Source organism: Lathyrus oleraceus, chromosome 7 (assembly GCF_024323335.1).
Source record: "Lathyrus oleraceus cultivar Zhongwan6 chromosome 7, CAAS_Psat_ZW6_1.0, whole genome shotgun sequence".
Lineage (NCBI taxonomy): Eukaryota > Viridiplantae > Streptophyta > Magnoliopsida > Fabales > Fabaceae > Lathyrus > Lathyrus oleraceus.
Window position 1 is genome coordinate 545,020,912 of NC_066585.1, and position 12,941 is coordinate 545,033,852.

A 12,941-nucleotide genomic window follows, 5' to 3' on the forward strand; every position below is an offset into this window, starting at 1 on the left:
AACTTCTGATTCACTTTGCAACTGTAAAATACTGTGAATTACAAGTGTTGTGAATACTCTATTCACCTCTATTACAAAATAAGGATCACTCCCTCTATTTATAGATTTAGGTTAACTTGGACCTCAAGTCAAATCGCAAAACTATAAAAACCCCAAATAGTTAACACTATTAAAATAGACATAAGTCAAAATCCTGTGTGAAGCAACATGCTTTAACACTTCGACACTAACACAACTCAACACACTAGGTGATTGAACACTTCCTTACTCTGTCGAGCAACCTGCTTCGACACAAGGAATTACAATTCAATAATAAAGATCTCCATTAACAATACAAATTGACATTCCTGTTTACGAGAACAAATCGTAATTTTATTATAAGAAATATTGTCTTAACATGAATAAACTTTTATCCATAATTATAAAAAAAAAAAACAATAATAATTTTTGAACTATCATCATGAAAAAACTGTGATCCCAAGATTTCTCTAGTTATTATTATAGCAAACAGAAATGATATTTTGACACCCACAATTACACTACAAAGTATATATCATGATCAAATATAGTGGGGTCAGATTTTATTAATAATTTTTCTCTCTCTTACTTTTAGCTGTTACCATTTCTTCTTCATGCATCATTCTTTGACCTTTCTCTTTTACTTTTCACGGTTATCATTTCTTCTTCCTGCACCATTCTTTGACCCTTCTCCCACCATTCTTTTATTTGTATCTCAGACAATTAAATATCATTAACCAAATTCTTGCAATGCATTAATCAACTTTTTTTATATAATTTTTCTGTATTTTGATGTCTGAATCTATATTAACCAAACTTTAAACGCCATTAATCAACTTCTTACACTCATTTAATCAAGTTTTTTTACTCAATTTTATTATGTTTTAATGTCTAAACATATATTAACCAAACTTTAAACGAGATTAACCAACTTCTTACATTGTATTAACTAAATTTGTGTTATAATTTTTATGTATTTTGATGTTTGGATTTATATTAACCAAACTTTAAACATGATTAGCCAATTTCTTGCACTGTATTATTCAACTTTATTTTATCAATTTATATTTTTATAGTAATTATTTTCATAATTTAATTGAGTATGGTTAAAGATACAAATAGAATAATGGTGGGAGAAAATGTCAAATAATATAGAAAAAAGAAAGTGTGTAATAGTGAAAATTAAAAAGAGAGAAAAACTGAATAATAAAATTTGATCTCATATGGCCCCACAAAGATAAAAAAGATTTTATAAATATTTAACATATTTTATAATACAAAATGAAAATAAGATACGATGTTGTGTAATTTTATAGTGTCAAAATAGCAGTATAACAAACTAAGTCAATTATGAATTTTAATTGTTTAACTAATCATCACCCTAAATAAAATAAATACTCAACAAAACCTCTATGAGATATATCTTTCAATCGCATAATATTACTTACAGAATTCTTTCACATGATTTACACAAAAACTTACTCAATGTAGCTATCTAAAAAGAAACCCCAAAATAAAGTTCCAATATATGAGGATTGTACAAGAGATCTTAGAGACAGTCGAAGTTAGTTTGAAATTAAATTATAAAACTCCACCCACTTAGTAGTTGTGATCCATTAAAAGATTTTTGAGAGATGAACTTTATCATAAAAGAAGGGACTTAAAAAACATGTAGAAAAATAAATAATTTGAATGCTTCCTCATGAACTTCAAACTTAGATGATGCTTCTATTTATAGATGGGTTATATTCGCTTGTGTTGTTGGCTTCTTATCGGTCTAAAATAAATACACAATAAATGTGATGGAATTTTGAAGTCTCTTAAGATTTTTTAAAATACTACTACTTCTTAACAATAAAGTACCATAATTGCTTCAAAGCTTCGTGCCTTTGAAAATAATAATTTCATAAAGTATAAAACTTTAAGAATTACTCCCTCGATTCTTTATTATAGATATTTTTTATTTTTCACATGTATTAAAAATTGTAATAATTGTAATATAAAAAATAGAAATTATAATCTTTTTTTACAAAATTGTCATTCATTAATGATATTGAAAAGATAAATTAACATAATTGAAAAGAGAGAGAATAATAAATATTTAAAGGTATAAGAGGAAAAATAACATTAATGATCCATTGATATTATAAAACGACTTATATTGTGATACATAATATTTTTCAAAAGCGACTTATAATAAAAAACGAAGATAGTATTTTGTTGTTGTATTTGGAATAAAAGTATTTGATCTAAGATGATAAACACAAAGATGAGGAATTGGATTTGGTTGCAATCATAAATTCAATTCTACTTTATCTAAGACGATAAACACAAAGATGAGGGATTGGATTTCATCGCAATCACAAATTCTGTACATGGGGTCACATATTGTTAATTGTTTTGATTAAGATTGGACAATTATATATTTTTTTTAAATTGTAAAATAAATTTAAATATGTGTTTTCAATTGTCTGATCAAAATCAGACAATCACAACTATCATGATTGCGTGAAAAATGTAATAAGAAGTAATCCATTTTAAAAAACGAGAACATTCTTAAGACGTTAAAGAGTTCTTGAAAATTCGATTCCTTATAAATATTTGTAAGCTTCTTTTTCATACATGATATCTTGATGATGAGACTATTATAGAAGATTCAGTGACTAAAGCTCCTGACATTGTTCATAAGACATGTTCAAGATTAGATCTCGAATTGAATATTCGTAAGATTGAAATCTTTTGGCATTCGATGATAGTAAATTTTGTGAGGATTTATTCTTGTCGGGTATTGCGAAGCCGATGTTGGAGATGTAGTTGCTTGGAGGGGTTATTAGTCGAGATGACCACTTTATCAAGGGGTGTCCATGAAAAGAGCTTACATGACTATTAAGCTAATGAATCTTTTACCATAATTAAGAGATCCTCATAGTGAAATTCTTTTACTTGAATCCCGCATGGGTATTACCAAATTGGTTTTTGGCCTAAGAACATGTCAACCTAATCATATGGAGGAAGTCGATATTTGGTTTGATAAAGAGTTGTGAAGGGCGGTTGAAGACATCGTGGTTGGCGGAGGTCCTTTTTTCGGGGACCTTCAATGAAAAATGAGTTCTTTTTCCATTAGAGTTTGGGGATTGAGTTTGTACTCGATAGTAGAATTTTTTTCTCATATGCTTTTGTGCATTATAGGGTCCAATCTTGCTAGTAAAACCGCTAAGGTCAAAATCTGGAATCACAACATTAAAACCATCCAAAGCTCTATCGAAATGTGAGTCCATACAATATAGTCCAACCTCTTTATATATATATATATATATATATATATATATATATATATATATATATATATATATATATATATATATATATATATATATATATATATATATATATATATATATATATATATAAAGATGTTGGACTATATTGTATGGACTCACATTTCGATAGAGCTTTGGATGGTTTTAATGTTGTGATTCCAGATTTTGACCTTAGTGGTTTTACTAGCAAGGATACCATCCATCCTAAATCACAACATATTTTGGCGAGTGCCATTTTTAGTAAAACTCTTAAGGACATGTATGTAAAGTTTGATATGACAACAAGACATAAAACAGTTTTTAATTATTTGCAAGCTGCACATAGTCGGGATTTTCTCCTTGCTATTCCTATCGATGGGCTAAGCCAACATATGCCATCAGTGGAGTACCATACTATTATAAGATACCACCATATGATTTCTTTATTTCCTATTGATGAGATTTACCCTGTTTGTCGTAAGGCTTATTTGAATACATTTGGGAAACACATGATTCATTGTAAGAAGCTTTCTAGCTTCAAATATCAACATGATTTTGTTAGTGATGTCTTATTTGATATATTTTGACGGGCCGAAGTATCTGTGAAGAAATAGACGCTTGTGAATTTCTTGACCGACGCACATTAGATGAGATTGACACTTAGACCAACAAATATTCTGTGTATAAGTGAGTTGAAGGGAAACATACTTGTGTGGACTTACTGGAGTTTCCACATTGGTGGGACTGGGGATTGAAGATTTTATTGTGGGACAAGCATCTCTCAGAACTACTTCAAGTAAAGTGGTCAAACATGAGAAAACATGTTCCGACAATCAACCTACTTTCATATCTCATGCATATGATACTTTTGATTTCCTATCACTATAAGCGATTCATCTTTTAAAGAGACTTATAAATAACAATGTTGTATTTCATACGTCTATGAATATTTTTTAAGATGATTAATTTTACATTCCAAAAAGGAATAACGACGTAATTTGTCGTTCGTTTACCAATTTGTTATATTAATCTGAAACAAATTTATATTATTTATTTTAACGATTAAATACTTTTATGTATAGATTTTATTATATTATTCAGATTCAAATTTATATGTTATTTATTTCAAAGATTAAATACTTTCATTTCTAATATATAAGTTACTTAAATCTTATTTTTAGATATTTAAAGAGCCTAAAAAATATTCTTAAAACACACTTATCTCTCCTATCCATCAATTCTTCACTACCTAACCTCCGAATGCTTATAAGTAAGGCACATCACCGACCACAAAACTCAAAATGTCATTAAATCACCCACACATCTTCACCAATCACAATTTTTCCATTTTTGTATTTTATCCACCAAAAGATTATTTTTTTAATAAAAATTTCCTTTTCCCAAAAAATAAAAACGCACAGTTCAACATGAACATCATACAGTAATAACTTCGGAAACTCCGTCAATTACAACCTCAAATTTTCCGATCCATATAAATCCAATTCCCAACCACTCCATAATGTCATCCCCACTTTCATCATTCTCTAACTACCATGAACGGCGGCGCCACCTCTTACTCCGGTGACGTCTCCGCCGTTAAACGTAGACACAGCAGCCAAACCGTTCATTCTAACGGCGTTAACGCGACGGATTCAATGCCGAAGAATTCCTCTCTCTTTTCTCAAGCTTCGTTTCTGAAATGGACATTATCTGATGTTGTGCACGTGGCGACTCATCATTGGATGCCTTGTTTGTTTGCTTGTGGTCTTTTGTTCTTCATGGCCGTGGAGTACACGCTCCTTATGGTTCCTTCTTCGTCTCCACCGTTTGATTTGGGTTTCATCGCCACGCGCTCTCTTCATCGCGTTCTCGAGTCTTCGCCTGAGCTCAACAATGTTCTTGCCGCACTCAATACGGTTTGTCGTTTACTCAATCTCTAGATCTGAACGACAACATGCCTTTTGTCACTCTGTGTTTTTTTGTGTGGGTAATTGGGGAATGGATTTTGTTTGTTAGGAATGAAAATGGGTTTTTGTCAAAATTTGATTTTTTTTGTTTCTATTGGTTTTGTTTGAGTTAAAATTTGATGTTTGTTTTTGCATTGAAGGTGTTTGTGGCAATGCAAACGAGTTATATCTTATGGACTTGGTTGATTGAAGGACGTCCCAGAGCAACAATTTCAGCACTTTTCATGTTTACATGTCGTGGGATTTTGGGGTATTCCACCCAGCTACCATTGCCTCAGGTGATTCATTCATTTCATTGACATAGTTTCATTGTTTTGCATTAGTCATAAGAACAATGTTGAAAGTTAAATTTACCGATTCAAAAGAACAAACTGTATGTTTGGATTCACTTTAGTCAGAAATAGAAGTCATTCTAGACAATGAAATCCAATTATGATAAAAAATGGTGAAGCATAAGTGTCCAAGACATTGACCAACCCAAAACAACTAATTGTATGTTTGATTCCATTTTTGGAGGAGCTAAAAGTGATTCTGAAGGTTTAGAATTGATTTTGACATGTTTGATTCCTCTAAAGTTCTAACTTTTGAGTCTAAAATTTAATGATTAACTCACCTGAATATATCCGAAACATAAAACACCTTCCCTTCAATTCACTCAATAAATTTTCTTCTTCGCAGAATCAAACCGACACTAAGTGCATGATTAGTGTAGAAGTGAATCTATTTCTAGAAGTTTAAAATGTAAGAGATATACTTTTTTGTTTTTAGGATTGATGCTAAATTGAAGATGAGGTTTAGAACTTTTACCTCAAATGTGGTTTTTAACTTTAAGTTTTTTGTCCAAGTAAGCGCAGAACCTAACATACTAATCCTCTGTTTGTTTCCGCGTTTGCATTGTCTTGGACACACATATGATATGAAGCTACAATTTGAAGCTTCTGTTTTTTTTGTAAACATACATTAATTAATTGTATGAAGCTTAGAATGGCAAGACTAAATTGGTGATTAATTGTTATTTTGTTTTGTTGATACAGTTGTTAATAAAGTTTTTGTTTTGATGGTGCATAGGATTTTCTGGGTTCTGGTGTGGACTTTCCTGTCGGAAACGTATCGTTCTTCTTGTTTTTTTCGGGCCATGTGGCGGGTTCGATGATAGCTTCCTTAGACATGAGGAGGATGAAGAGGTGGGAGATGGCATGGACATTTGATTTGTTGAATGTTTTACAAGCTGTGAGGTTGCTTGGTACAAGAGGCCATTACACTATTGATTTGGCTGTTGGATTAGGTGCTGGCTATTTATTTGATTCTTTTGCTGGTAAGTATGTTGAAGATAGCAAGAAGAAAATAGCTAAACATAGTGGCAATGGCAATGGTGTATGAAATAGGCAAGTACTCAATGTGTGAAATTTGTAGTGAAAAGAGGAAGAGTTTGAATTGTAATTGTAAAGCAAATAACAAAAGAAAGAAGGGTTAGAGAGTGATGTTATTGTAATAGTGGTTGGTTTTGCTGTTGAATAATTAATGTGTAATTTCAATAATTGATTTCTTTCACTAGTGTATGATTAGGATTTGCTTACTCTCTCATTTTGTTATGAGATTTATGATTTCATTGAGTTTAGTTACTAGATTCACAAACCTTAAAATTTGGTTTCAAACCTAAAAAAATCTTATTGGTTGATTTTAAGAAATTTGACATTTGCATCCATATAATATTTTGCTATTTAAAATTTGCTCTTGACTTTTCAACATGTTGATCGGTCTACTATCCTTTTTCTACGATTTGACAACAATGATGTTGATGGGCTTGTTAGATGTCTTTTAGTGGGAAGATTAAGACTTTTTAACTTGGTTTACTATCTACTCCTAGCTAGTATCTTCTAAGCTCTTTAATTACTTTTTAATGAGGTATAAATAGTAGTACAACTTTTAATTTTGACATTTGGATCAATGACTTTTGATCGGTATCACTTTGTGCTTTTCTTTAGCCACTTGGTCCGAAATGAAATTTAGTTTTAATGTTCTTATTTACCAAAACACATATAATTTTTTTTATAAGACTCAATGGATTTTGTTTTGAGTCGGCAAGGGTTCCATAATAAAGTAATCTCACGTCTGATTGAAATTATGGACACTTCAATCAACTTTCATAACTAATCCCATAACTAATCCCACGGAAAGAGAAATGTATAATTTCAATTCATTTCCCAGGTTCATTTTACTCTTCACTTTTTTTATTATTGATTTACATGTTGAAGTGTCGGGGAGTTTGGAAAGGACATATTGTACTTATATATTAAATATTTGGGATCCAAGAGATATTGTTACTGTATATCCACTAAAAATTTTAAGGCAATGATGATACTAAATAAACGAACATGTGTTGCACAAACAATTATAGAATCGAATCGAATGATAAATAAATCAAATCGGACCAAAACATAAAATGAAAAATGCTAAAATCAAGTTAAAAATTTGTTATTAAAAAAATTCAACAAAAGTATAACGGTTCGAATTTTTAAGAAATATTCGCTCTGTCCAACAATAAGTGATCCAATTGACCATTTCACACGGATAAGAAAAATGTACTAAAAGAGAAATAATGATGTTTTTATCAAAGTATCAATTATCAAGTACTAAGAGTGTTGAAAGTTGATTAAAGGGTGGAATTGGAAAAAACGAATTAATTTGCATTCTAAATTGAAATGGGTCATTTATTTTGAGATTATTTTTATTCTAAATAGGTCACTCAGTGTGGGATAGAGGTAGTAGTTCGGTTTGAAAAAAATTATTCTAACGAGTTAGTAATAAGAGTCTATCAAAATCCTTTCTAACCGCTCTAGTAATAAGGGTCTGTCAAAATATTGTTTTCTATATGATGCAGGTCGCTCGATGTGGGATTACTTTACAATCACTTGTTTGAGATTAGTTCGCTCGATGTGGGATTACTTTACCATCACTTGTTTGGGATTACTTTACTTGGACGAACCTGATTCAACTTGACCTAATCTCCATGCTTGATGTTACCATCACATTTTTTTTATGTTTTTAATTTTGGGAATTTATTAATACACTCTATGTATTACTAGGGCACCACGTGAAAATATAAAAGTGCCTCCAGAATCTAGAGATGTGTCTCCAGACACACCCTAAGTCAATAGAAATCTGACTTAATTTGAAAAAATTACGGAGATGCATCTTCGTAAACATTACGGAGATGCATCTTCGTGGACGTTGCTTGTACATAACGCCCCAGAACCCTTACTCTCCTTCACTTGTTATATTTGGCACTGTCATTTTTTTGGACAAGAGTGCCACTTATGTGAATGTCTTACATCTATAATACTTCGAGGACTTTGAGCAGATACATGAGTACAACTGGGGGACCGCTTGTTTGGTATATTTGTACTCTAAGTTATCTGATGATTGTAGGTGGAAGACGAAGAAGGTGATCGACAACATCGCATTTTTGACGATAATATTTATTGGTCTTTTAGTGTTTGTGTGTCATTTCATTACATTTTAGCTTACAACTCCCTTACTAATGATTCATGTGTTCCAACACTTTTCAGGCTTGGATCCTCCAACACTTCCCACGCATCTCCGACTAGTCATTTGTACTGACCTATACTGAGGATATGTCACGTGCTTCTGCATTTGCCCCGCTCAAAGGGAACCTGGCGACAAAGCTATTTCAAATGTATCTTGATCTCTTGGTTGCAGATGATATGCACTTTAACACCTATGTTAATCACCGTGAGACGCGGCCATTTGACGACATAGTCTTATACTCATGATGGTTGGCTTGCGGTTCACGCTTAACATTTTCTTTTCTGCCTGAGCGTGTCATGCGACAGTTTGGCTACACCCAAACTATTCACATACACCATATTGTCTCTGTTCCTCCCGCTATGACACGTAGAGATATGAATGACATGTTTGATGATTATCTTAGTCATATGGTAACGAAGGAGACACAAAGTACCATAGTTGAGAGCGAATGAGCTACATAGACGTGTACATCATGTGGTTCTTCAGGGCGTCACATCCATATATGGTGCAAGTTGGTCCTGAAGATGCACCGAGGCCATCTCGTCAGAGATACTAGAGGATGAGCATGTTATGTTAGATCAAGCTCATGATATGTTGCCTTGATGTCACCATATTATGGAGATTGTGCAATCAGGTATTAACATTGGTATCTTTCCTTATGGTTCTAAGGTGAGGTAGGTCTTAGATGCCATTATGACAAAGGCACGAGAGACACATATATACCAGAGACAACGTTGGAGGATGGTGTAACATCCTACTTCTGACTCGACAAATAAGAAATTAAAAACAAATATATCAAAATTAATCAACAAGCACGACGCTACTCGTACAATAAAAAACTATTTCGAACCACATAATTTAAAAAGTTAAACCTTTTGATAAGCAACAAAATTACAAAAACACTTGACATAAAAGCTTTAACAATGATATTAGTTTGAAAAGTAGTTCAACATGAATTAAAATCGAAAGAAAGATACGCAACATAAACAAATAAAAAACAACATGTTCCCCTCGTGTTACATATCAGAGCGACTCCACTATAGATTCGAACGAAAAGTAACTAAATAGGCATAACACCATGCTCAAATATCAAGCTCCAACTCAGCTACCTGATTATCTATACTCCAGAGGAGCAAAGATGCAACAACATAAACAGAGGGTGAGAATACATTCAAAGAATAAACAGTGCATAAACAATAAGGATATATTCACATACTACAAAATCATTCACATATCTGAAATACACATCAACACCATGTATTCACATCTCACCCGCATCACAGTCAATCACAAAATGCACAATCATACAGAAGTATACATCATTATATAAACATCTCGTCATCATGTAATGCAATGCAAAAACTGACTCAACTCTTGTTCGTCTCAGTCCCCACTCTGAACCAGACTCACAACTCAACTCTATATTCATGTGGTACTGACTCAATAATCAGTTCTTCATACAAACCATGTTCCAATCAAATGCGAACCCCAGGCTCCAATCAACTGCGAACCTCGAGCTTCAATCAACTACGAGCTCGAAGCCCCCACTTTGAGCTTGGGAGAATCCATTAGTCCCCACTTTGAACTAGTGAACATGGATCTTTCACAACAATAATGACATAGGATGTATGACCTTAAACAATGCAATACACACCTTCTCTGACTATACATGATCACACAACAATAAAATGATGAATACAACCCCACTATGACTGTAAGCAATCACACAAAAACAATCACATATCAAAGATTACAACCCCACTCTGACCATAATCAATCATCGACAACATGTATAATAATTCACACAATTATTCATACATCCACACATTATTCAAAAAGGTCAATTCATTCTAAAATCAATTCACCTTTGAGTAAACAGAATAATTCACAAGGTTATCCATACATTCCAACAACACAACAATGAATACAACCCCACTCTGGCTGTAATTCATCGTGCACTCAACATAATACGAGTAGTTCTCACTCTTAACCACTCACCTCATCATTCACCAAAAGTGTTTACAATTATCACATAACTATACACACGATACATAATAATTATTCACACAATGATCATACATCTATATAGAAATTACCTCATAATGCACTACCATAAGATAATTCTGCGTGTTAGCTCTCCAACACTTTAAACCGCGTCTCCATTGGAGTCACGTAGCTCAAGTTATGGTCAAAACAACCATCGAAAAAAATCAATTGACACAAAGGACAAATCGATTGACACGGGGGACCAATAAGTTGTCCCAAACTCACTGACTTTATTTTTTTTTTTCAATTTTTGAAATGACCGATCAATTGCACTAAGGACACCAATCGATTGATGTCAGCCATTTTTCTATATTTTAAGCAAGACCAATAGATTGTTTACTATAACCAATAGATTGGTTCAATACAAATTTTAGTTTCTCATCACGTTTAAGTGAAAAGGAACCAATAGATTGTTTACTATAACCAATAGATTGCTTCAATACAAATTCTTGTTTTTCATGGTATTTCTCACATTCTTCATTTGTTATCTCTAACTCCTCAAATCAGTTCCAATTGTAACATTTAAAACACATCAAAATCATATTCTAATAGGACAAACACATCAAGTAATCACTAATCAACACAAATCTATCAACTTCGTCATGGGTTATTCAATCATGTCCATACCCTAATACACCCAATTTTAACCAATTTCATCATTGAATCAATTTCCTCATGAACATAAAACATCATAAAATCAGCAACACAATATCATAGCAATTCAAAACCTCAAAACAGAATTTGAACACATCATCTATCAGATTATCGTCAATCAAATAGAAAAAGGAAAACCCTAATGGAGGTTAAGGGAAACCTCTCAATCCTTTCATGTTTTAGGCACCCTTAATTGAACAATCTCCCACATTTACCTTGTAACTCCAGCAAAATAGCAAAAGCAAGCTCCAAATGTTTCTCCTTCCAAGCCCTAACTCTCCACTATTGTTTCTCTAAGCTCCTTGTTTTCACGTACTGACAAAAAATGTCCTCTAACCTAATTTCTCTAACGTTTAGAATATACATTATTCAAATTAATTCTCCTAATTGCAATTTTTGCCTAACTCAACACAAGTTTCTCTACACTAATCCCCTAACTTTCTAAAATCACAAAGTTGGTCCAATTCCTCATATTTTACCAATTTCTAATGATTTAATTAACTAATTACCATAAAACTAATTAAATTAACATAAAACACCACAAATGCCGACACCGGCCAAACATGTCATAACTCAAATAAATAAATTAAAAACTAAATAAATGACGAATAAAAACCAGGGTGTTACAGACGGGGGAAGAGGAGGCCGAGGAACCCAAGGAGATCTAGTCCGGCATACATAATAGTTGATAGTATTTGTAATTTGAATTTATGTTCGTTTTTTTGTACTTATTTCAACTTTATTGTATATTTCGACTTTATTGTGTATGTCATGATGACTTATTTTGACCCAGGATTTATATATGTCATTTTTTGCATACCGGTTGTATAGTTTATGCTCATCAAATAACATGGGTCTTAACATTTATATATTGTCATTTTCATTTGAGTAACCATAAAACTAACTTAGTTTGCACTATTTTGACTAGTTATCGAGATACATCTCCATAAACCCTAAACGAAGATGCATCTCCGTATCAATAAATGTTAAAAATGGGTCTTTCAGAGAGGGATGTATGAGGTGTATTTTGAAATATTTTAGAGATGCATCTCCGGATCAGTTGTAACGTTTTGACTTAAGAGAGAGATACGTCCGGAGATGCATCTCCAAAATCTGAGGAGCATTTTTTGTTTCTCATAAGATATTTTTCTATCCCATAGCAGGGGATAAGAAATCCCCTTAATTTTTAAGTGGATGGACATGATCCAATGTAATGAGAAGACTTGAATTGTAAAAATGTGATTGTGTTACTATTCATATGTGTTAATGCATTTATACAATATAAGTTTCTAACTAACAAGCAGTTAGTTAGTTACACCAACTAATTAGTTAGTTACACACTAACTAACTCTTACACCAAAAAAATTATTAAATTCTACATTGAATACTATTTTATCACAAAAAATTA

General features: G+C 32.3%; 1 protein-coding gene across 1 annotated transcript; it reads left to right on the forward strand.

Moving 5' to 3' along the window:
• Positions 1-4,636: 4,636 nt before the first annotated feature.
• LOC127105406 (phosphatidylcholine:diacylglycerol cholinephosphotransferase 1) lies at positions 4,637-6,860 on the forward strand. Its single transcript, XM_051042590.1, has 3 exons — positions 4,637-5,233; positions 5,425-5,562; positions 6,353-6,860. Exons 1-3 carry the CDS (start codon positions 4,871-4,873, stop codon positions 6,662-6,664), a joined length of 813 nt encoding a protein of 270 aa, XP_050898547.1. The 5' UTR covers positions 4,637-4,870; the 3' UTR covers positions 6,665-6,860.
• Positions 6,861-12,941: the final 6,081 nt, after the last annotated feature.